General features: G+C 49.5%; 1 protein-coding gene across 4 annotated transcripts; it reads right to left on the minus strand.

Moving 5' to 3' along the window:
• Positions 1–315: 315 nt before the first annotated feature.
• Positions 316–23,552, minus strand: POU2AF1 (POU class 2 homeobox associating factor 1). Of its 4 annotated transcripts, none has more exons than NM_001244060.1 (5): positions 23,409–23,552; positions 4,266–4,396; positions 3,757–3,799; positions 3,401–3,666; positions 316–806 (listed from the first exon to the last, which is right to left on the minus strand). In NM_001244060.1, exons 1-5 carry the CDS (start codon positions 23,422–23,424, stop codon positions 507–509), a joined length of 756 nt encoding a protein of 251 aa, NP_001230989.1. In that variant the 5' UTR covers positions 23,425–23,552; the 3' UTR covers positions 316–506. The 4 variants fall into 4 exon arrangements, with proteins under 4 accessions (NP_001230989.1, XP_084830316.1, XP_084830317.1 ...); XM_084974190.1 differs by lacking the exon at positions 23,409–23,552 and adding an exon at positions 8,453–8,724; XM_084974191.1 differs by lacking the exon at positions 23,409–23,552 and adding an exon at positions 5,235–6,564.
• Between the last annotated feature and the right edge of the window lie 2,150 nt (positions 23,553–25,702).

Below are 25,702 nucleotides of genomic sequence, written 5' to 3' on the forward strand. Positions count from 1 at the left end.
ATATTATCTTTAAAATCCCTGCAATTCCCTCCCCAAAAGGAAGAGAAATGGAAAAAGAACGAGGAAGGGAAAGGAAGGGATGGAGGGAAGGTGGGAAGGAGGGAAAGAGAAAAGAAGGACGGATGGAAGGAAGGAAGGAAGGAAGGAAGGATGGATGGAAGGATGGATGGAAGGGAGGGAAGGAGGGAGAGAGGGGAGAGGAGGGGAGGAAGGATAAAGGGAAGAAGGCAGACAGGCTGACTGACAATTCTAGTTTGGGGTAGAAAGTGTAGTTATGAAACGGTTACTCCAAACAGATAGGAATCTGAGGCTCAATCCCAGGCTCATTTTTATTTTTATTTTTTTGGCCTCGCCCATGGCACGCAGAAGTTCCCAGGTGAAGAATCGAACCTGTACCACAGCAGTGACAGCTCGAATCCTTAATGTGCTGAGCCACACGGGAACTCCCTCAGGGTCATTTTCAAATCCCAGTTTCTGGGAACAAGATTTTCAGGTGGGAGCCAGCCTTAAAAGCCTTCCACGGAAAGCGTGTGGTTGAGCGAGTAGGTATCACTATCCTCTTCCTCCAGAAGCAGGGAGCTGATGGTTCTCCTGGGGTCTTCCACGTCCTGAAGGACCGGCTCAGGGATGGAGATGGGGAGCTGGACAAACTGCGGCCCAGGCAGGGCTGGGGCTGGAGGCTGGTACTGCAGAGTGGAAGTGGGCAGCGTGGACAGGGGCTGAGGCCACGGGAAATAGGTGAGGGGTGCCTGGTGCTCTGGGCCTTCCAGCTGGGGCCCCACTGTGGGTGTGGCGGCGCTTCTCGTCTGTGATGGAGGAGACACAGGGAGGTGAGCAGCCCTGGGGTATCCACTGCCCACCCTGTCCTCGTGGGGATGTCTGTCTCCCTCTCCTCAGCCCTTTCCTGTGGTCTCATTCCCGGGGCTCCGCCTTCCCCTGCTCAAAGCCCCCCCACCCCACCCCAAGGGAGAAGCCAGACAAGCTTCTGCATCTGTCACCCTGTCACTCACTAGCTCTGTGTCCTCACTCATGCTACTCCCCGACCTGCAGCCTCTGTTTCCTCGTCTGTACAACAGGCTACACGTAGGCCTGACATCAGAGGGCTGGGTGCATTCGAGATGCTTTTCCAGATTTCACTGAATAGAAAATGCATCCCAATTTCAGAGATACTAAAATGTGGGTGAGGAGGGGCGTGCATCCTAATGAATGAAAATACAGCATGTTGAACAACAAACCTGTCACACCGCAGAGTAGCTGTATCGCAAAGTGGCCACTATTGTACCCAGACACAAAGATTGCCCTGGCCCCATGTGGCAGCTTTGGTGACCTGAGCACCCCTTGGGTCAACACAGCCCTACCCCCACTACCTCATCCTCCGGTGCCTCTTGGCTGGGCCCCCTATGGCCATTCCAGAGACTTCCAAAGTCAGGGCCACACCCCCAGAGGCCCTACGAACAATATCGCTCACCTGCACGGCAACCACCCTACAAGTCCCAGCTTAAGTCAGTGGGAAGGCCAGGGCCTGGATTCTTGCTACCTTCCACCAGTGAGGAAGGAGGTGGAAGAGGAAGATCTTTGCACAGAGAGGCCAAAACATTCCCTAAGCACCCCTACCTTCCTGTCAGAGCTCCACGTGCTACTGTGTCTTGAGAGAAAATTCTTAGAGTCATTTAGGGAAGAGCTCACGAAGTAATTCAATCTCCCGGGACCTGTTGCGATGCAGATTTCGGTACAACGGGTCTGGCCGGGCCTGGATTCTGCATGTCTAATCAGAACCCAGGTGATGCCAGTGCAGCTGGTCTGGGGTCCACAGTTTGAGTAACAAGGCTTTAGGTGTTTTTCTATAGAATGGTGGGGCTGGAGAGGGTCTCAGAGGACTGCCAGCCTCCCAACAAAGCCTTATGGAACTTCAAAATCCAAATGGAAATGCTGCATTTTTTGCATCATAAACCTGTGCAGGTCAACTGCAAGTGTAGGTTTCTTGGCTCAGGGATAGAATTACGCCAACCTGTCCCAACAGGTTTTATCTCCTGCTGATCAGGAGTGCCGACTGGTAGCTCCAACCAGCTTTGATGAGTTAATTTACAAAACTGCAAAACAAATAAATTATTTCTTAATAAATATAGTCTGTTGGATACACAGAAGCTTTCAAAGCAAGAGGTGGGATGGATGAAAGGATAAATAATCAAAGGAATTCTTGGTCCTGAGATGGTTGGGAACCATGGTGTCCACCACTCCTCACGCCCACCCCTGGCCCCCATATGGAAATGAGCTGCCTGACTTAACACCTCCCTATCCACCATCATTCAAGGTCCACAACTGGCTTGCTGAGTAGCTGGGTGGCCATGGAGTGGGAGCCTCCTGCAGCTCGGGCCTAGATGGTGCTCGAAAGCCAAGTACGGCAGGGACACTGGACTTTGGGGTAAATAGAGGGGAACCAAAGCAAAGCTCCATCACCAAGGGTGGGCTCCGCAGATACTCATGAAGCCCAAGCTCTACCTCTCACAGTTTTCCTTGGACTGGAGCTGGATGTAGCTCTCACCACAGGTCTTCTCTCCTCTGAACACTTGAGAGATTCTCATTCCTTTGATCAAACAGGCACCATGCACATAAAACTATTTCTCTTTCTGCTTCATTTTCTAGGGGAACAGGCTCTTCCTTCCCCACCCAGCACTTGAAGGCAGCGCTTGTGCTTTCTGGATCATGTGGCAAAGGACGCTGAGCCTGGGAAGTATCTAAACCCTCTGTGTGCATCACGCCACTGATCCTGACATCAGCCCTTTTGTTAGTAGTCCTGTTTTACAGATGAGGACTGTAAGACTCAAAGCATTAAGTCACCAAGCCCAGGGGCACATAGCTAGGAAGTGAAGGGACAGAGATTTGAATCCAGGGCAATCTGACACATTAGAGGTGCAACTCAAAAAGTTACCCTGCAGGTGGATCTGACACTATCGAAAGTACAGTATTCTGAAAAGATGTGTCACCTGTGCTCAGCCTAGAAATGTTCTGGTAAATCCCTTTATTAGGAGCAACCACCACCTAAGTCATCTGAGTAAGGAGAGGCTGCCTCTGGCAAGCGTCCCCATGCAAATATCACCTGGTCTCCCATTCAGTAAAAACTGAGACTCCTCACTGAGACTCCTGCATATGAGGCAGTGGGGGAGACTTAGGACAGAGAGGCAGGAGCATAAGCCATGACAAAAGAGACCAGAGCCTTTGGGGGAAAGATATTTGAAGTCATCAGAAATGAAAGCAGGCCTCCCTGGAGGATGGGGTGGGCTTGGAGGACCTGATTTTCCTGGGAATCCACAGCAAGGAACATCAGGGAGCAGGAAGTCAGCCCTGTGCTTAGAGGGTTCCCTCACAGGGGTGGGTGCAGAAAGGCCTTCGTGTGACATACCGTGACATTGGTGATGAGCGGCTGGGAGGCGTAGGTCAGCACAGAGGAGGGCCCCACCACCGTGTAGCTGGGACACACGGGCTGCACATACATGTCAGCTGAGTAGGGGCAGCTGACAGCCTCGTGGGACACATACTCAGTGTAGGGCGTCCACGGGGCTAGGGGCTGGAGGGCGGCCGGGGCGGGCTGGGAGAGCCAGCCGGTGCACAGCGCCCCCTCCTCCGTCACTGTGGAAGCAGAGACCTCCATGTCGAGGCAGGAGGGACCTGTGGGAAGAAGGAAGTTCCAGAGTGGCAGGTGTCACATGGGTGGGGGCGGAGGGCTTGGAGAAGGCCAGGGCGGCGGGGAGCTCTTACCCACTGTGGTGTAGGTCGCCAGGGGCTGATGGGGCAGCACCACCTAGAGGGGAGAAGGGAGGACCAAGCTCAGGGTTCAGCACTTCGGGCAGGCCCTCTGGGGGAAGCTGCCCAGGGGGCCTCCCCAGGGCAGGGGGCGCTGGGGTGGTGGTGGGAACCTCCCTTGTTAGAACTAACCCGCCCAGTGTCCCAGCCATCACCACCTGTACTTTCAAGGGACTGGTCTCCATTTAGCAAGGAGGCTGTGCACTTGGGGAACAGTGCCATCACCTTCCAGGGGAGCCGGCAACCCCCACAGGGCCTGTGAGACACTTGCTCATCCGCCCTGGTAACGGCCCCCTTCCAGCAGCTACGAGTGGCCTCTGCGCCCTTGTTGAGGATCCCATGGGGCAGGGACCTACACTCCCGCCCAACTCCTCTCATCACCCTCCCACCCCCGCCCCCGACACACACACACACACACACACACACACACACACACACACACTCGGGCCACTGCAGTCCCTCACCGCGGTTGGTGCCACAGGTGCCCCGCTGCTGGCATGGCCTCGTTTCCTCCGCAGCAGCTCTTTGACCGGCTCCTTCACGCGCACACCCTGGTACGGCCGGGGTGGTGCCGGGGCCTGCTCTGGAGCTGCGGCTGTGAAGAGAGGGGCACTGGATCTCATCTCTCCTCCCAGCCAGCCCCCACCCCAATGTGCTCGCTCTCCTCCAGGGTCTGCCGGCTCATCAAAGCTGGGCCTGAAGGCACAGGAACCCGCCAGACTTCCCGGGCTATTCCTCCCAGGGTTATCATTTCTCCTGCCTCCAACCTTCTAGGGCTCCCTTCTACCCAGACGATTAAGGCCCAAGTGCACTAGTATGATCTCAACCCACATACCCAACCCCTCTGTACACTAACCCTTACGCAAGGCCTGACTCCCACCAGAAGGTCTATCTAGACGCCTCTCCATCTTCCTCGACTCTTTCCCCTCCTTATCCTTACTGGTTATTTCCCACTGTCAGGATTCCCCCTCACTTATCTCACCCTCTTGAGTCTTCCTGACCCAAGTCTAGTGCACCCCCCAGCTGACCACTGCAGTCCACAGAATTTGCTTCATCCTGCTGCCTCTTCAACACTTCCAGGCTTATTAGCATTCATCAGAGGGGGCAGCAGAGGGCGGCACAAGAGCAGGGACTCTGAGTCAGATGCCACAGGCCTCAAAACCCGCCCCTGCCACATCCTGGCTGTGTGATTCTGGGTGAGTTACTAAATCTCTCTGTGCTCCTTAACCTGCAGTTTCCTATCAAAGGGGTGTCATAAGGAGTCCCTGACATAGCACATGGGAAGCATGATACATGCTTAGTATAAAATCAGGTACAGAGGAAGCTTTCAAGACATTTGAAGTCTGCTGTATAATAGTTGATAATCCTTTTTGGCGTAAATTTCTTATACCCCTATAACCAGATTACAAACTCCTCGGGGGGAAAGATTATACCTTATTTCTCTGTATCCTTCCACGCGGCATGTTCATTATGAACTCAGTAAGTTCTTTATTGATTAATTTGGTTGGATGATGATTCATTCATCTTCCCTTCACCCCTCCCGGACCTTTAGACTGGGCTGCAGTGAATGGTTTCCAGGTTCTCTGTGGCTCCCAGGACATAGGACAAATACCCACTGGTGATTCGTGTGCCCTGGGCCAAAGTCCAGGCTTGCTGCTGAGAGAAGTTTCCTTTGCTTTCTATCATCAATGCCAGGAAACCAAAGCACCATGAGCTGGAACCCAGGGCTCTCCCTGGCCAGGAGAGCAAGCCAAAAGCAGCCATGGCTGGGCAATGAGAGTCTGCCCTCCCAGACGGCTCACAGCCTGCAGCCTCAGGCCCTTGGAGGGCAGGCCTGGGTCAGCCACGAGAGGTGAGTAGCGCTGGGCCTTACGACTCACACTGGGAGTCTACTATCATCCACTGATAAGGCCCAGGGGCTCGGGCTCTGCATCAAAAGCCCAGAAGCCTAGGTATTTATTAAACCCGGATCCACAGTGCTGCCCTAACTGAACTTTGTTCAGTAAATACCCAGCTGATAAGACCCCAGGCCTGACTAGCACCAGATCTCCATCCATGCTCTGGGCACACACATGGCCTGCCCTCGAAGCCCAGGCAGAAAAGCAGGGGAAGAGGGAGGGGGTGTCCAAGAGCCTCGGGAACATATGACACAGAAGCCAAGAACCCCAGACTCAGATGCATTCACAGAGGTTCCTAGTCTGACCAAGCTGCAGGAGCAATGAGGGAGTGATGCAAAATACAGATGCCCAGGCCCCACTCCCAGAAAGTCTGATTCCTGGGGTCTGATGTGGGCTTATGGATCCACATCAAAATCCCTCAGGTGATTCTGAAACTCTGCTGGAATGAGACCCACTGCTAATTCAACCCTGATCTCCCCCTAACATCCCAAGAGGAGATTAACCTCTCCTGTCCTAAGAAGGGCGCTTGCCTGGTATTCCTTCATTCTCTCAAATATGGCAGGGCACTGGGAAGCCAGCACTGAGCAAGACACACCTGCCTGCACGCATCTTGCCATCTGGTGGGAGAGGCAAGAATAGAACAGTTACAACTTGAGATTCAGGCTGAAGCGGTAGTGGGTCACAGAGAGAACCAGCCTGGTACCCGTGCCCTGGGACCACTTATGCACCATCAACTTCATTTAAGCATCAGTGACGATGGACTTAAGAGCTAACAATACCTGTATTTAAATCTGGGTGGTCAGTGTTTGGTGAAAAAGTCTCAGTTGATCTATTTTATATCCCTAGGCCTCACTTGCCTCATTCGTAAAATGGAAATAATAGCTCCTATCTCACACGGTTCTTGTGAGAATTAACTGGAATAATAATACACAGGGAGCTCCCAAGCCGTGTCCAACATGAGGCTGATGTTCGATATCCATGCCCTTCCTGCATCCATGCCCACCTTCCTCTGGTGGAAGCTCTTCTTCCTCCTGGACCTGCCTCCTTGGGACATGCACCGTTGTTCCTTGCATTACCTTCTAAGGAAAGTCATAATTCATATTCCATTTACAGCTCTCTTGTCTACAGAATAAGGCTCATCACGGTATGTACCCAATAAGGCAACTTGAGAATTACATGTACGTGCTTAAGAGTAGAGCGGGCACTGAGGAAGCATTGAATAAATGTGAGCTGATATCATCATTTGTATTCGCAGTGTCCCTTCCCAGCAGATGGATACCAGGTCCCTGTAGAGTCTGAATGAACACTGCACCCTCCAGCTATGTCCTAATGACACGTTCTGAATCCCTGCAGCCTTCCTCCTGACTGCATCGCTCCTGCACGAGTTCATTTGCCACTTCTCCTGATGATGGGTGATGCCCAGCGGTGACTGCAGACCCCAGGTGCAGCCTGACCTGGCAGAGGATAGAGGCACCTGCCCTCCCACCCTCCGTTCACTCCTTCTCAGGGTCACCCACAGCCACATCAGCCTGTTCACACCCACATCATTCAACCTATGTGTGCGCCCAGTTGGGTTTCCAGCTATTCTTAAGCACAAAGTATAGCCTGAGGCATCGTGCACTCTGGAGAAACTCAAGGGACAGGGCCATGTGGGGGTCTGAGCACTGTGGTCACACTCTTAATTCTGTCAGGGGACAAGAAAGGTTTAGTCTCACACACACACACACATACACACACACATACACACACATCTCAGATCAGACGAGAGCTGGGTATACGGCTGCTCCCCTCTGATTTGCATGTACACTTCTGGGGAAGGGCCCAGAGGACTCCCCATGCCCTCCCTCCCAGGAAGTGGGCACATGGACCACTTGGCTGCAAAGGAGCCAGCTGGATGCTTCCAGCATCTTGTCAAGTGAGAGCTTCCTGCCTCCTGTTGTTTTTGAATCAATGAACAAAGAGGGTTTGGGGAAGGTGCCGTGAGCAGAGGTCATGGCCCTCTGTTGTCTGGACTTCCGCAGAACCCGCAGTGTCAACAGGTGTGCCCTTGAACAACCACCATATGGGGAGCAGTTTCTAAGTCCCTACCTCTTCCTGTTGCAGTCACAAAATTCCCACAGCTCCTAAGGACCTCCTGACCGCCCACCTGCGAGTCCACAGCCAGCTGCCAAGGAATCCTGTGCCTGCGGCCAGGTGAGCAGAGTGAGCATGCTTCCCACAGTGGCTTTGCAAAGAGCCCATGAAATAGCAGAACCTGAAGCCTCAAGACAATTCCCACAGGATCCCAACGGCCAAGCGTGCTGGCGAGATGAAAACCTGCTGTTGGTGCCTTTCACACCAGCCCTTGTGAAGCAGCAGTAAACACTGCTAATTCCACAGTAAACACTGCTAATTCCACAGTAAACACTAGACTCCCCGCTGCCACTAGCGTGAGAACTGAGCCCACAGTTACAAATTTAGAGGAGGCAAAAAAGTTTGTCTGAAGTCATGATTGCTTTGCCTTGGGTCTTGTGGATCCCTGAATACAACAACTAAACTAACTAGAAGAAAATGTTACGATGATTAAAATAACTTCTTACAATAATGACACGTAAAAGAAGAGCCAAGGTGAATAAAACAGGAGATGAAAATCATAATGCACAAGCAGAGAGGTAAGTCCAGTTTCCCAAAGTAGAGCTGACCAGAGATTTTCATAGCCCCTGATCGAACTGCAGCTCCAGGTAGCCCGCTCTCAAAGCCTGACGCTTTCTCACCATGTCTCCTGTGGCTTGAAGGCCCTTTAAGTCGCCTGCGGGCATCCAAGGGTCCATCACTGAGAAACAATCTTCCCACCTACACACAAGCCTCTTGACCCTCACTGGGAATCCGCCACACTGCCTTCCCACTCCTGCAAGCCAGTCACCAGTGTTGTTTGGGGGAAAAAAAACAAAACTCATTTACAGAAAAACCTATGAGTTTGGCCCCAACGAGGGCTTCCCTTTTCCAAAATGAGCAACAAAAAAATCTGAAGGTATAAAAAGGCAGCAGAGGCTATTTCAGTTCCCCCTGCCTTATACCCGGACACGCTCCACGTCACAAAAATAAGAGTCCTGCAGCTGCTGTTCCACTGGCGAGCACAGACCATGACAGAATCAAGCCGAATGGTCACCTGAGGCGGCACTCTGGCCACTTGTGGGCCCTGCACTTGTTTTGCACCGAGCTTAGGGAACACAGGATTCTACTGATCTAAATAAACATGGCCCTTGGTTCCTGGATGAAGGTATAATAAACATCACCAAGGAAATATGCAAAATTGTGAGCACTTATTTATTTAATAACCCCATGCAAACCAGGTCCATCCCACAGTGAGAAAGCTACCAGGCTAAGGCTCAGGAGGCAGGTCCTAGTGGAGCCAACGCCCAGGCAACATCCTCAGGGCAGCTTTAAGGGAGCCCTCTTCAGGAGTTCCCTTGTGGCTCAGCAGATTAAGGAGCCAGCGTTGTCACTGCTGTGTCTCTGGTTATAGCTGTGGCTTGGGTTTGATTCCTGGGCCAGGAACTTTCACACGCTGTGAGTATGGGTGTGTGTGGGGGAGCCCTATGATCTCATATGTGGACATGTGGAATCTAAAACATGGCACAAATGTAGCTATCTACAAAACAGAAACAGACTCATAGACATGGAGAACAGACTTGCAGTTGCCAACGGGGAGAAGGGAGGGGGTGGGATGGCCGGGGAGTTTGGGGTTGGTAGGTACAAACTATTACATTTAGACTGGATAAGCAGTGAGGTCCTGCTATACCGCACAGGGAACTCTATCCACTCTCCTGGGATAGACCATGATGGAAGACAACATGAGAAAAAGAATGTGTAAATATGTATGATGGGGTCATTTTGCCGTACAGCAGAAATTGGCACATTATAAATCAACTATAATTTAAAAAAAAAATTTTTAAAGCCCTCTTCAGACACCAGTTAGGATGCTACTCTAAGCGCTAGAATCTAAAGTGGGATCCAGAGTAAGCCTACATTTCCGTCAGCAGGGAAACAGGAAGAGATCCTACCCATCTTCACCATCGAGCTCACTGAACGTGCTTCCCATTACGTCTGACTGGTTGAACTTTGAAGCTGCAGCCACACGAGGCCATTTTGAAAGACAAAGCTTTCCTAGACCAGAAGGACACCTGACACGCTACTGATCACTCCAAATAACCACAGTAAATATTATCCTCTTTTGCTGCTGAATCTTTTGCATTATTTTAAGAAATAAAAAGACCCACTAGGGAGAAACACAACAATTTTCTCTTTACTTACAGCAAAACCAAAAACAAAGAATTGAACAACAGGAATTCAAGCTTAGGAGTAACAAACTTGCCCTTGCTTCTAACTGGAAACAAGGTCACAAAAGTTGCTCTCCACCTTCCACTTTAATGTAAAGAAGCTTCCTCATGGTCTCCACCTAAGAGCGCTAAGGCAAATTTAGCTCAGGTCAGCTAAAGGATAATTCACATCCTTAACTGAAACACTACTGCAAGTAGTTCTTCTTATGGTGAAGGTCTGAGTCAAAGTTTTTAAATTTGTTCTTTGCATTCATGGACAATGGCTGATTTTTTTCCAAACAGGAAGAAAGAACTTGGGCTTTGGCCAAAGACTGGACTTGACACGCTATAGAAAAGCTTTCCCACCCAATTTACACTAGGTTGTAGTTTACCTTTTTTTTTTTTTTTAAATGTAGGCCAACAAAGAGATCCCATATGCATGTAAATGCAGGTTTTCTGTTCACCAATGTTTGAACAGAGGAGGGCCCTGCAGCCAGGAAATATCAACCCGTCTCAACCTGTCACTCACATGTTCTAGAAATCTACATAACACTCAGGGCAGAGGAGAAAAAGATAAATAAACAAAAAAGGGCAGCCTTAACAGTGCACAGAAGATTTGGGAAAGCAGAACCCCAGCTGAATTAGGGTCTGCTGTGGCTCATGAGGCTTCTGGGTCAGCCAATCAGGAGTAAGTCTTGATGTCTTCATGTGTGGATCAGGCAAAGATGGTGGCTGATCCCGTGTTCTCTGGTCTGGTGGCAGAAGGGAAGGGAATAATTGGCATTCCCTGTGTCCCTATGCTAAGTGGCATGAAGGGAAGGCCACAGTCACTTAGGATTTCCCCAGCGCTGGCCAGGCCAAGAGGACCTCAAGGGAACACTCCGATAAAGAGGAGCCAGGAGAAGCTTCTACGGTTCATTTGAGGTGTCTGCCGAGGGTTGTTCAGTCTTAGAACCACAGAGTCCCGGACCAAAGAGGTCTAGAAGCTGGGTAACCCCCATTTTAAAGAAACTACAGCCAGATGGAATGGACATCCATAGTGATTACACCCCTAAACTGTTAGGCTTAGTAGGGAGTCTGTTTACCCACAGCCCACTTACCATTTACCAAGTTCCTGCCTGAGTGTCCCACTGGCAGCCCCAGGATTACCTGGGTCTTTCCAAAAGTTCCGGATGTCCCAGCCCTTGACCTTGGGTGGAACTGCCACAAGGCCTCTAGTGCCAAGGCTGCCAATCCTTTCCTCCCAGGTGCTACTGAGATGCCCCCGACTCAGAGCCCTCAGCACCATCACCCAGGCACTCATCCTCCTCCAAACCTCCCGCAGAGCCAGCAGGGTGCGGAAGGCGCCGGGGTTCTGCTCTTCCTGGGGGTAGAGACAGACACAGTGTCCGTGTGAGGCTCCTTTGTGGAGACTCAGGTCTGTTGGGACGCGTGGCTGCCAGAGGTCCGTGTGCTTCCTGGTCACCATCTGAACTCCCAGGACTCGGAAATCACCACGCACCTTTGCGTGATGTTCTGCAGCTCACAGAGACTCTGACACACATGATTTCACAGGCGGCCTCCCCACGACGTCTGAAATAGGCAGGAAGGTCTCCCTCTCACCCTCCTTTTCCCTGATGAGGAATGTGATGCTCAGAGATGCTAAGGGCCTTGCGCTCATAAATTCCAGGGTCGTCGGTCCACCAAACCCAGGACCTCTGATTCCAAGCTCAGTCCATTTCTGCCTCACATCCTGCCTCTGCCCCCCTTTCCCTGGGCAAAGCCTGTACATTTCACTGGGTGACCCTGGAGGTTGGTCACTGTCCCTCGGTCAGTTTTAACCCTCCTTACTCTAGGCTGGCAGTGGGCTCGCACCAGCCTGATCCAGTCTCTCTCAACTGTCAATTCCCGCAAGAAAGGGCGTCTCCCGGCCGAGAAGGGAGAGCGAGGTCCATGAGAAGCTTACCAGCAGTCTGCTCACATGAGGAGTGGCGAGAACTGAGAGACCCACACAATTCCCCGCAAAGTTTTATTTTTGGTATTTTTGACTGAAATGACGGCAGACAGATCCACCTGAGGAACCAGCTGCATCTGCCTGCCTTTTAGAGAAACTGGGGTCACCAGAGCAGAAAGGGCTCCCATCTCAGATTGCACGTTCCAGGGAGGGGACAAGACCAGCAGACCCCTGGCAGAGCATTTGTCGAACAAGCCCCTTTGGAGCAGAGTGAACCACATTCCTGCCATCTCGGGGCTTACCAGCTAGCCTCGCAGGGTGTGTGTACCTCATCAAACAATTGCACCAGCCAGCCTAGAATTACCAACTGTGACAGAGCTGCATCTGCCTCAGAGTTGAAACATGCTGGCTTGTGTGGCTGGTTTTCACCTCCCCTTGATTCAGTTGGGCTTGAATGAGCAGCAGATTGGGGGCCCAAGTCTCCAGGGGCTGTACAAAGAAGAGGCACGATTGTTTGTCTCCAGTGCACAGAGATAGCTCTGGGGTCAGGCTCAGGCCATACCATGCGTGGAAGCCTCGTCTCACATATAACATAGCAGCCCCAGATGTTCAGGATCCTTCCCCAGCCTAGGGACCTTGGATGAACCCCAAAGGTATTTGACTCAACCTGTCTTAGCTGATTTGCCCACTCCAGGAAGACCTGTCCTAGGAACTCAGATTCCAAGATGGAACTCAGCTGGCCTCAGAAGTTCTAGACTGAGTCTCTAATCTCACTTTCTGAGATTCATATCTGCAGGGGCTTTTGAGTCAGGCTACAAATACTCTCACTCAAGTAGAAACCACCTCCTTCTAAGGGTGGACTTATTTCCATCGGGAAGGGAGGAAGCACCTATCACAACCCTAAAATCCTTGCCATTGAAAAGCAGTGTGTTGTTGTTTGGGGCTCAAGCAGATCTAATTTGGAAAGCCTACTACATAGCTTATCATTATGTGCCCCTTGGCAAATCATTTGGCTTGTGTGTGTGTATCAGTTTTCTCCGTTCGCTAAATGACAATATTGAACTCCATCTCCTAATTGTATGAAATTAGCCACACACCTAGTGGTAATAGTTTTTCAAGAAATAGCTGTTTCTCCTTTGATCTCAGCCAAAACTTTGTAGCCCATCAATCACCAGGAAAGGAGCCCTGGGACAGTGACCCTAACTTGCCCTTATCCTGCTGCCTCCTGATCCTGAGTGTCTTCATCCTTGACATCCCCAGGGCCTTTTGCTACCAGCCAGGTCCATCTCAATCTGCCTTCCTCGGACTCCTGGAAGTCATCCCTCAGGTGCTTGGGCCTGATGTTCTCAAGCAGCAGGGTCGCCATGTTTAGGAGACAAGGAGGCTAATGATGCTGCAGAGAGACTGGCCAAAGACCTCACTGGCATACAGAACAAGCCTGGAGAGAAGACATCAAAATCCTGGCACTGGCCTCTGGTAAAGGTGCCTTGAGCTGAGCAGAAGGACTTTTTTTCTTCTAAAGCCCCCAGAGGATCAGGTTTGTGACAGATTGGAGTTTTTAAAGGGTGACTCCAGGAAGGAGTCCCTTGGAGGCGTCCTTGGAGGCGTCCCTCTGTCTCTTGCAGACAGAGTCAGATGTAGCCCCTCAAGGAACCTGAATATGTCTCCAAAAGGACACAGGCACATCCATGACTGAGGCCATAGTCATGGATGCTTCTTCAAAGGACCAGAAACCCAGGAGCACATATCACCTATGGGGTGTAAACATCGCAGGGTCAGAAGGCCGGAGAAGGGCTTCTTAGTGATCAGAGAGGGGAGTTTTATCCCCTGGTAGAGCAAGACAGACTTCTGACTGACATATTGGGCATTGCCTCAGCTTTATCAAGAGCAGTAAGGGAGTTCCCATCGTGGCACGGGGGAAACGAATCCAACTAGGAACTATGAGGTTGCGAGTTTGATCCCTTGCCTTGCTCAGTGGGTTAAGGATCTGGCGTTGCTGTGGCTCTGGTGTAGGCCAGCAGCAACAGCTCCGATTAGACTCATAGCCTGGGAACCTCCATATGCCGTGGGTGCAGCCCTAAAAAGACTAAAAAAAAAAAAAAAAAAAAAGAGTAGTATGGATCAAAATGAGGGGGGAAAGGACCAACATTGAGAGCACAAGACCAGGGGGCCCAGGAGAGAGACACCTCTTCCCTTTTTTGGCTGAGATCCACAGCCTGCATCTCAAATTGCCAACAGAACCTGGAACAGGAAAAACCCGATTAGGAGCTGGAAGAGAAGATATTCAGTTGCTTGTTCCTTGATTTAAGCAATATTCAGTTTGAGAATTTTCAAGACCAAAGAGATTCTTATAAAAGAAATAAATTTTTCCTGAGACCCTCAGGGAGGGACCACTTCCTTGAAGGACGGACTCTTCAGGCCCAGCATTGGCTACATATTTAGGGTCAGATCCAACTACCCAAGCCTCAAGGCCCACAGAGACCTGGGTATGAGCTGCATGAGGGAAGGTGGCCCTAATAATTGATTCATGAGGTGAGATGCAACTGCCAGGCAAGATCTTTTTATTAGGTCTCTGGTTTACTAACCAATGGCCCTGGCGGGGGGCGGGGGGGAATCCCTTATGAAGAACACTGTAGAAGCTGCTCGATTAGCAAGCCTGGGAATGACATCACTAGGTTAACCTTTAAGGAATGTACCCCTTTCCTTAAGCACAAGATACCTATGTCGACTGAAAACATAACTTTCACAGCTTCAACGCGTCATGGAGACCAATACAACATGCTTCAAGCGAGTCGCTTTTCTCGAGGCATGAGATCTTTACTAGAAGTCTTCAAACCAAGGACCTGTGACCAGTTGGCAGGGTTCAAGCAGCAGAGGATGGCTCCAGGCCAGGCTTATCAGATGGGATCTGAGAAACTCTGGCATAAAATGAAGGTGCCCGGAAAGGGACTCTTTTGCCAAGAAAGGAAACAGGGAAGTCTGGGGGTGAATGAGCAAGATCTGCACCCCTCAATTGCTCCACTTTTATTTTTACATCAGAGTTCTGCCACAGCTTGGGTTTGAACAAAGGGGTTTGTGAACAAAACGTTGTAGGCACCACCTTGGATTTTCTTCCCAGTGCTAATATTCTATGTCCTAAGATGCCTCTTCCTCCCCCAGAATCTAAGCAAGAAGTCTGAGTATCATTTATTCTTGAAGAACCACATCTGAAGCCTCACAGATGCTCCATGACACCTTTCCTGATTCCATCTTCCCCTCCCTCTTGCTGAAGATAATTTATTTCATTGGCTGATTTCTAGCCGGAAATAATCCCATTACTGGATGGAGACAGGCTTGCATGGGATGGCAAATTCATGTTGATTTTTCCTTCGATACCTTTCTTTCCTGTGTTGCTGTTGATTTTTCCAGCATTAAAACTTGTCTTCAACTTCTTGCCTCTCTGTCTCCTTTCCTTACTATCTTCCCAGCATTTCTCAGTCCTAGAAAGTTATGGTGATCTTTGTACTCTTCTTCTCTTCCAATTAAATTTATGATTCTTTCTAGAGGATTAAAAAGTAATTCAGCTTTTCTTAAATGTGGTCAAATCCTTTTTTGGACCCAACACCTGGTCTGAGGATGACTCTGGTTTATAATTCTTTGGCTACCTGCTCTTCCCAGAAAGTGATACTAATGAAACCATTACTAAGAAAAGGAGGTAGCACATTGCTGTTTCAGTTTTCGGTATCATTTGTGCTATTTCTTGCATACTGTGAGCTAGATTATAACACCTCAAGTCCAATCTTGTGAATTTAAAAAACAAACACGAGTTTGCCAGTCAGTACAAGCCTGCCGCCATCCCATCTTACGAGGCTGGTAGGAAACTGTGGCCCCAGTTCCAAGTGTGGTCACAGAATGGCCAGCTTAACCATCAGCATTAACCCTGATCACTAATGCCACCACGAGTCACAAGACTGGAAATATGCGTCCTGCTCTTTCACAAGAAAGGCAGAACTCAGGAGCCACACAAACTGGAATCTAGACTTGGCTGCATAAACTTTGTCTTCAGAGATAGAGTGAGAGAGAACAGGAAAATAATATTACTAAGTAATAGTTATTGAGTGTTGAGCAAATGCCAAGCACACTTACCGCAACCTACAAAGAACTGCATTCCCATTGTACATATAAGGAAATGGCAGCAGAGCGAGAAAAAGGGACTTGCCAGCATCTTTCAACTAGTGAAGCATAAATCTAGGATTCAGACTCAAATCTGCCTGCCCCAGAGGCTAAGCTTTATACCACTAAAAGGAAAGAAGGAATAGAGATGTCACTCTTGAATTCAAAATAACACACTTGCTTTCCACAGCTCACCTACACACACACACACACACACACACACACACACACACACACACACACACACGCGGGAATAGGCTGTCTTCCAAAGTCTACACAGTTCAGAATGAACGAAGTGTCAAGGATGCAAAAGCCTTGGCTCCCTGCACAGGCTGCTCTCCCGAAAACAGATGGGCTATGCTATTGGGGGGAGAGCCTAGAGCCTTCCCTCCCTCTCTGAATCCTCCAAGGCAGCTAAAGTATCTGCAAAGAGCCCGCTGAAGGAGGTTTAGGACCAAAGGATTCATTTCCTTCAATAAGGAAGTTGGAACACATGCATCAAAAAAGAGTTTTCAGAATATGAAAGGACATCTGCCAGCTGGTGTACTTCATTTTGTCATTGGGACATCTGCCAGCTGGTGACTGCATGTTGTCATTGGTCCTTTATCTGACATGAAAGGCCTGTGCTTCTACCAAGAACACCCTCCTAAGCCCTGTGAGTGAGACGGGCACCATGGCAGGGAGACCAGACAGCTGAGCCAGACAGCACTCAGGGTGAGTTACCAACCTTGAAGCTGCAGTTTCCTCATCTATGAAATACAGCTTAAAACAGAACCTGCCTCGTGGAGTTTTTCTGCGGATTAATAAGATAGTACATTCAACGTGTGGCAAAGACTGGCAGTTGCCACACCCAACATCTGCCCTCTCCCTCCTTACTATCAACCCCTACACTGGGCGGGGCAGGTGGGCATGTGCCCAGATCAACAACTACACTCTCTTTCCTTGCAGATAGGAGAGGCTGCTCGACGTCAGCACAAGTTGTGTGTCAGTGGAGAGAGGCAATGATAGAGAAGTATGATATTTTTGCCTTTCTCTTTTCTTCTTTTTCCATGCCTGAAACACAGATGTGATGGCTGGAGCTACAGTAGCAACTACGAAGCAACTTTGAGGACAAAGGCCACATGCCAAGGACAGCAGACCAAAAAGACACAAGTAGCCTGAGACATTGTTGTTACTATGAGCCTCCATACAGCGCTGTAGATTACTAGAGGCTATTTTTGGGGGGAGGGAGGCGCACCTGCAGCATGTGGGAGTTCCTGGGCCAGAGATCGAACCCACACCACAGAAGTGACAATGCCAGATCCTTAACCCCTAGGCCACCAGGGAACTCCAAACTATGGACTTCTTTTATATGAAAGTACACCAACCACTGTCTTATTTATTTATTTATTTTTATAGTTTTTTTTTTCCTATTATAGCTGGTTTACAGTGTTCCGTCCATTTTCTACTGTACAGCAAGGCGACCCAGCCACACATACACATATACATTCCTTTCTCTCACATGATCTTGCTCTACCATAAGTGACTAGATACAGTTCCCAGTGCTATAGCAGGATCTCATTGCTTATCCATTCCAAAGGCAATAGTTGGCATCTATCCATGGTTTTTTTCCAGTCTCAAAAAATAACAACCAAATGCAATCCAAACTGATCCAACAGAACATCTGGGTACTGCACAGCCCCCAGGTAAGCACTCAACATCCCACAGCTGATATTCATCCCCAGGAAAAGGACTGAACACGTTCTGTTCATAGCAGCGACTGTCCAAAGGTATATTTGAAGCATCAATTTCAGCCTCCAGGTCAGCAGTCCTCAGCCTGACTGCACATTCAAATCACCTGGGATGCATGTGAAAATATCTATTTATTAATTTACTTGGCCACGCCCACAGCACGTGGAAGTTCCCGAACCAGAGATCAGACCTGTGCCACAGCAGTGACCCAACCTGCAGCAGTGACAACACTGGATCCTTTAACCACTAGGCCCCCAGAGAACTCCCAAAAATACGTATGTATTTTTCATAGCACCCATGAAGACTCAGCAACTTGAGCTTGGAAAGGATTTCAGTCAAGTTCAATCTCTTTGCCCTCAGCCAGGAAAAGAGAAATCCCATTTGACAACTGGAGGACTTGAGACCTGGAGTATGTAGGTAGTTTGCCTAAGGCCCCACACCTAGCTACCCAGAGACTGGAAAATAGAATCCATGTCTCCTGACTGCAAGAATAATGCTTTGTCAAAGCACAGCATACAACAAGAGGCTTTCTGAGGCAGCCTCTCCATCCCAGGCCCGCTCTTATTCAGCAGTTGCTGCACAATAATGAAAAAACTGGAACCCTGCTGAGTATTTCATAAAGCGGCAAATTATGTTAATGATCATAACCCATTAGCCAACTTTGGTTGGTTTGGCTCAAAGCGAGAAATTGGTGGACCCCTTCGCCGAGTAAGAAATAAAACTACTTTATTTTATTTTATTTATTTATGTATTTATTTTGTTTTTTAAGGCTGCACCCACAGCATATGGAACTTCCCAGACTAGGGGTCAAATCGGAGCTACAGCTGTTGGCCCACACCACAGCCACAGCAACGCAGGCTCCAACCTGCATCTGGGGCCTGCACCACAGCTCATGCCAATGCCGGATCCCCGACCCACTGAGCGGGGGTAGGTGGAGTGGGGGGGTGGTCGAAGGCTCATCTTCCTGGATACTACTAGCCGGATTTGTTTCCACTACACCACAGTGGGAACTCCCGGAAATAAACTACTTTAGAAGAAAATCAAAAGAAAAAAAAAAAAAACTAGTATCTTTACTTTGCAATGGGAAAGTTTAAAAGCAAAAATGTATAGGACTTCTAAGTGAACTAAATGTCACCAGATGTTTGGTTAATAAGTGAGGACAAGTTTGGTTCTTTTTTGTTCCTCCCAACAGAACAGATTTGCCACTTAGCATCAGAAGAGAGCTTTTCAAAACTCTGACTCGGTAAGCTTGGGGCTGTAGAGGGGACAAGGTTGGTTAATCAATAAAGGGCGAAAGGAAGTAGAGGGTCCACCTTGAAAATCATCAGCTCTTTTAGAGATTAATCTGTGTCCTTATTAGATGTGTATCATTTAGTTAACCTCCTCCTGTGCATATGACTTCGTGAATGTCCTTTGGATCCTAACTGTCCTTATCAAGAACCACTGAATTAATAGACAAACTTGGTAAGAAGTAAAGATGTTTATTAGGCTTATTAAGTAAGCAAAGGTTGTAACACAGAATGGAAATATTAGGAACGGTCCATGGATCTAAATCACTTCTTATGACAAGTTCATCTGAATTTATGCAAGAGATATAGTTTCAAAAATTATATGTATATTACAGGATTTTCTTATCTTTGCCCACACTTTTAACTGCCCTCCAAAAGTTGGCTATGTAGTAGATTCTTAGAGTAAGTCCAAAGTTTTATGCTAATGAGAATTTAGGGGCCCTAATTTATCCATTTGGTGAACTTCTGCTCTGTTCAGGTTGTCTGAAATTAAACATTCAGGCCATAATAATTTGATAATTAATATTTCTTGTTTTTGAGATGCCTCTTTGATACCATGACCAAGAAACGCCAAGGCCGAGTCTCTGAGACATCAAGACAAGCAGCCAGTTCAAAGGAAATCAGTCAAGCCTGCTTTTGTTATCATCCAGATCTTTCCCTAACATAAATACCAACAATAAAAAGCAGTTGTTCAGTTCATTCATTTTCTAACAAGTGGCGCTGTGCTCGTCACAAACAGCTGCCTTGCTTTTAAGGAAGAGGTCAACCAAATCAAATTTCAGCCTTGTGTAAATCATGTCATCAACTGATTGCAAGCTTTATCGTCCACTGGTGTTGGCCTTGCATAAGCCCAGTGCATGTTACTGAGTAACTTAGGGAAATGAACACTTAAAGTACTACCCAAATCATTTTAGACCAGAGGTGGGCAAACCTTGTCAGGAAAGGGCTAGACAGTCATATTTTAGGCTTTGCAGGTCAGATGCTCTCTGCGACACCTGTTAACTCTTCCATTGTAACAAAACCAGCCCTAGACATTATGTAAATGAATAGACAGGGCTGTGTTCCAGTCAAGCTTTATCTACAAAAACAGATGGTGGAACAGATTTGGCACTCGGGCCAGAGTCGGCAGACCCCTGCTGTAGACCCTTGGAAAAGTCCATGTAAGGTCCCATCATTCGAGAATATGCTGATGTGCCTTTTTAACCATTCTAAGCAAAGTGTGGAAAATGAGGGGGAAGGTTTGACATAACCCTACTCACTCAAGATGGGCCCAGAGGAGATGTCCCAGGAGCAAAGGGAAGGCACTGTCGTTACTTCTCAGGGGGCTTGATGGCACTTTCCCTATTTGCTACCTTACTTCTGACAAAACCCTTGTAAAGCAGGCCTTAGAACCCCCATTTTCCAGATTTGTAAGAATGTGAGATGGTTAAATAATTAAGCGGCAGAACCAACTCTCAGACCCAAACCTGACTCACTGCATCACACCTGCTATTTCTCTGGCACCGTTACTTGGCCTTAACAAGGGCGTCTCACTGGGGTGGATGTTCGCTCTTGACATCCACATGGGACCTGCTGGACCAAGTGCAGAACCCGGGGGCGGGGAGGCGAAATCTGCAGGGAGAGCCACTTCTTTGCCCAACTGGCCAGTCCAGCAAGTCCCAAACTCATGGTTGTGACTTGAGGATTTCCACCCCTGTGCGCCAGCAATTCTGAGCTGATCTAAATCAAAGCCCATGTTCACATTTAGTCCATACACAGAGGTCATGGGCCAGATAGGGAGGAGTCAACATCTACACAGTGAATGTTTTCTTAACCCTTTCCAGAACCCCAGAGTACAGTCATTTCAGCTCATGCCTCGAGGGTGTTTTCTGAAAAAAGAAAGTGCCTTTTCAGCACTCTTGGTGTCTGATTTCAAATTCTGCCCTTCCATCAGGTGATTCTAAGTGGGCTGACAAGGCTGCCCTGTTTTTACTGATTTTCCCACAGGGTTTAGTCACCCAGGTGCCCTCAGTGCCCTAGACAAGGGCCTCATTGGGGGTCAGAGGTTGGGTCTAGGGCTCAGGGCCTCTCCTACTTTCCTTTCAAGTGCCAAAGGACAGTTCAAGAACATTTTGATCCTTGAATCTGAAAATGCAGAATCATTCACCCCAGGTATTCCACTGACCAACTTACAACGTGATCTTCCTAGGGATGGGGTTTGGCTATACATGGCTGACCTCCAGAGAGTGAGCTGGAAAAAATGCCCCTAAGTGGCCCCTTTAAAAAACTGTTACTCTCTTAAGAGGAATGAAAAAAAGGAAAAAGGCAGCGTGTAACCAAGAGGGGGAAATATGGCAGCTGGGGAAGGCAAGGAAACAACCCACATCTCAGGCACTGAAGCAAAACCAGAAACATCAACATCATTTCGGTGGCATTTCAGCTTACTCAGGCTTAGCTCTGTGGAGTGGGTATCATTTTTACCCCGTTTTACATATGAGAACCCTGAGGATTTTTTAAAAAGGAGAAAGCGACTTGCTCTGAGTAGGTAGGCACCGAGGGGCTCACATAAAACCACTGATTCAGCTCTAAGTGTCGGCGTGTGTGGACACCAAGCAGCCCCCGGTGAGAGACATAAATGCCCACCTGCCACCTTGAGTGCAGTCCCACCCGGCCGGTGCCTTTGCCCCCACGGGTGACAGCCTTGCTCTGTCCTCTTTCATGGAGCAGTGGCCACCACCCCTACTAGAATATCCCTAGTTCTCTTGGAAGGATCCCATAGCACCAAATGAGAGTTCACTTATTTAAGAAAAAAACCTGCATCTTGCCAACATCACACAAGGATGAGACTTTACAATCTGAGAAATTTTGAAACCGTTCCTTCACATTACACATTAACGAGCTCAAGTCCCGAGATTTTACACAAGAAATAAAGGAAACAACGAACTGGTGATAAAGTGACTGTAAGTTATGTTTTAATCCATGATGGTATGTTTTCAAAACTTTAGAGGCTCCCATAGAATATCCTTTGTAAAATAAATAAACACTCCCTAATTTATCTTTTTCTAGGTTCTCTTATAAGTTCGCTCAAGGTAGGCTGTGCCTAAACTCATTAAAAGGCGTTTTAGGAGTTCCCGTCATGGCTCAGTGGTTAAAGAATCCAACAAGGAACCATGAGGTTGCAGGTTCGATCCCTGGCCTTGCTCAGTGGGTTAAGGATCCGGCATTGCTGTGAGCTGTGGTGTAGGTTGCAGACGCGGCTCGGATCTGGCGTTGCTGTGGCTGTGGTGTAGGCCGGCAGTTACAGCTCTGATTGGACCCCTAGCCTGGGAATCTCCGTATGCCGCAGGAAATGGCCCTAGAAGAGGCAAAAAGACCCCCCAAAAAATACATATATGTAATAATAATAAATTTTTTTTAAAAAAAGGCATTTTAAAGACCTAAGCGCCCTTAAAAGGACAGAGAGAGAGATTTGGGGGTACTACGTCTTTCTTGAGGAAGTACAGCACCGAGCCCCAGCAAGGTTCGACTCTCGTGAGGTTACTACACTGCCTCTGTTATTCTGAGAAAGAAATGCTGTAGCTCATCTCTGTGTGATTTCAATGATGAATAACACGAGTCTCTCTACAGTCCCACATAGTGGAAAATGAAGTTCACAGAAGTTCCATCCAACTCCAGGGATAAACATTAAGGTTAGAGATAAACTGGCTGCCCCCTTGCGGGGAGGCGAAGGGGGGGCGGGGGGAATTGGGGGGATGTGGTGGGGGGACTCCCCAGCCTCTCTACGGGACGGGAAGAGAAATGACAGGGGGCAAGACAGCAAAGCAAATGAAGACAGGCTTGACAAGGCGAGTTTGCACATCTTCCCAAAGCAGTCACAAACACATCCCGCCTCAGCAGAAAGCTCAGCAGCTCAGAAACAGGCCCACGGAACTGAACCACAGGCGAAAGAGTAGCTGTTTATCAAAATAAAGCCACTCGCTTAAAGAGTGCCACGCTTTCCCCTCCCAACCCCAAACCCAGATCATGTTTGGCATTTGTTTGGTGAATCATAAGCTGCCCTTTCTCCACCACAGTGATTCACTCGGGCGGCGGAGGCAGGATGCACTGTCCCACCTTGGAACACTAACTAGTTCGTTCCCCTCCCGCCTGGAAAATCAGCATCACCTCTGACAGGTTGCTCCATCTCGCCCACCTCCCCCCTCCTGCGCCCCTGGCTGGGGACCCGACCCGGCTGCCCATCACCACCGGCACCTCCCCAGCTGCAGGCTGACTGGCGAAGCCCCGGCCCCCGCAGCGCTGCTCCCACAGCCACGGCCAAACCACTTACGTTTTTGCCAGAGCATGGCCTGCGACAGGATGTTGCCTTTTCTCTTTGAAGCAGACAGTTTGGCTTCTTTAATGTGAGACCTGGGTGTGCTTGCCTCCAGTGTAGCCACTGCCTGCTCAGCGGCTGTTTCCTCGGCTTTTTAAAGGCCTGAGTTCCCGCTGCGGGGGCACAACGTCATCACATCCTCCCACTTCGCGCACCGCTGCGCTTTTTCTCCAGCGGGCGCCCGTCACCCCACTGCGCATCCTCAGCCCACCCCCCCCACCCCCATCCCCTGGCTGCAGACCACAGGGACAGCCGGCCGGCTGGAGCCCCACAACCAACCACACGGCCCAGGAGGCCGTGGTCACTGCGGCGCGGGCCCCGGGGTGTGCTGGGCTGCGTGGGGCGTAAGCAACCGTGCGTGAATGTGAACTCTGGGTGCGTGCGTGTCTAGCCGTGTACCCCTCCGCGCCGGCGATGGGCCCCATACCCCCCGGAAAGCGTTGGGTTTTCTGTGGCGCTGGTTCAGGCCTCACCACCACCAGGGTGTCTGCAAGGCCCAGAGCCCTGCTCGACGGGAACTGCGATTCCCAGGGGTCACTGGCTTTCAACACAGGAGGAAACACCTGTACACCCTTCAAGCCTCACTAAACAACCTCCTCATGCTTCTAACATTGCTTTTCTGTGTATTCCATTTTGAACCACGTTAGCTCCTCCCCTAGCCCCCCCACCCCACCCCTCCAGCCACCACCAAAATGGCAAGACTTAATTATGCTTCACGCAGGGGAACACTGGTTCTGATGGTCCACATGCCCCTGGAGAAAGAGGCCACCTCACTCAGGGAAGAAAGAAGAGGATGCCTGTGCTCTTTAGCTGGAGCTGGTTCCTCAAAGAGGGCTCGCAGGCTCGACGTGAAGGGGGCCGCCCTCCCAGCGCCCACCGCCTGCCGGCAAGAAGCCTCTCTGTGGAACGGTGAGGGGGTTCGTCCCCTGCTAGTGTTGAGGGTAGCCCATGGACTCCTCCTGCCACAGTGCACCGAAGGCCACATGCTTAGGCCCTGATACGCCATCAGTTTGGAGTCAAGACCACCAGACTGGGGCCCCTAGGGTTATGCTGGGTCCTTGATGCTCTGCTCTGGGCACTGCCTCAGAGCCATCATACATCGCCTACCAGACCATGCCATCCTGCAGCTGACAAAGCTTTCTTTTTCACCTGCTCCCATCACCCATGGAGTGGGAGGGAGCAGGGCCCTGGCCATCTAATCCTCATTGACCTTCCCAGGCCCATCGCCCACTTGGCCACCCCTGACACTGGTCCCCAGGGCCTTCTCGGCACCACCCTGCGCCTGTGCAGCCTCCTGCCTTTGACACGGCAGCCCTCTCTTGCTCAGTTCCTCTTCTCCAGTTCCTCACCTGAAGATCCAGCTCACATAGCACCTTTTTTCGGTGAAAAATGTTCTGCCCTACCAAGCCTCCTAACCCAGAAAGTATCGGTTCCCCTTTTCTCAGCTCCTGGAGCCCTTTGTCTCTTTATCCTATGGGAGTAAATTGTGTCCTGACTCTGTAGGCTCCTCAAGGTTTCGTCTTTGTCTCCCCAGTGCCAACACCGGCCTGGAGCATATCTGTCTCCCCATCGGATTTCATTCAAATGAAATGCTGAACTTAATGAGTCACTGTCTCTGATGGATTGTTGGTTTGAGGGCAGGTCTTGAGAAGAAATGTTGTTTACATAAACAACTCACTCGCCAAAACAGAGAAGTCTGTCTACAGACTGAGTTATGAGCTCTCAGCACAAAACCTCTAGGCCTTGGGACACAGAGGGCCCCAGTCAGGAGCCTGGCAGGTGGCAGTGCCACAAGGCCTTAGCCTCACCGAGGTGTTTCCACGGAAAAGGGCGGCATCCATCTGGCCTGGCTCAGTCAGAGGAGACATGGGTTCCCATCAAGGCTCTGCCACTCACTGGCTGTGTCCCCTTAATCAGGCACATAACTCTTCTGAGTCTTGGTGTCCTTGTTTATAAAATGAAGAGGTTGTTCTCTGAATGTTTCACAGGCTTTGTAGGAGGATCTGTGACGTCACTGGTGTCCCAAGCTCCACGTTGGAGTCTCAACTACATTATCTGGTCACCACAACTCTATAAGTATATATATATATGTGTGTGTGTGTGTGTGTGTGTGTGTGTGTGTGTGTGTGTATGTATGTGTGTGTATATATATGTATGTATGAATATATGTATATATATATGTAGGATGGGGTCACTTTGTTGTGCAGCAGAACATGGTAAATCAACTATGCTTTAATTAAAAAAAAATC

Source organism: Sus scrofa, chromosome 9, assembly GCF_054392235.1.
Source record: "Sus scrofa isolate SSC_HxYL_T2T_F1_AM1 chromosome 9, Sscrofa_HxYL_maternal_Yorkshire_Landrace_v2.0, whole genome shotgun sequence".
NCBI classification, from domain to species: domain Eukaryota; kingdom Metazoa; phylum Chordata; class Mammalia; order Artiodactyla; family Suidae; genus Sus; species Sus scrofa.

What these genes read in the sequence shown, in the direction of transcription:
- POU2AF1 (NM_001244060.1), bottom strand. An exon ending in CACCTGTGGCACCAACCGCG is followed by an intron (nt 3,800 to 4,265) that starts GTGAGGGACTGC and finishes TCTCCCCTCTAG; the next exon opens with GTGGTGCTGCCCCATCAGCC. An exon ending in CGCTCATCACCAATGTCACG is followed by an intron (nt 807 to 3,400) that starts GTATGTCACACG and finishes CCTCCATCACAG; the next exon opens with ACGAGAAGCGCCGCCACACC.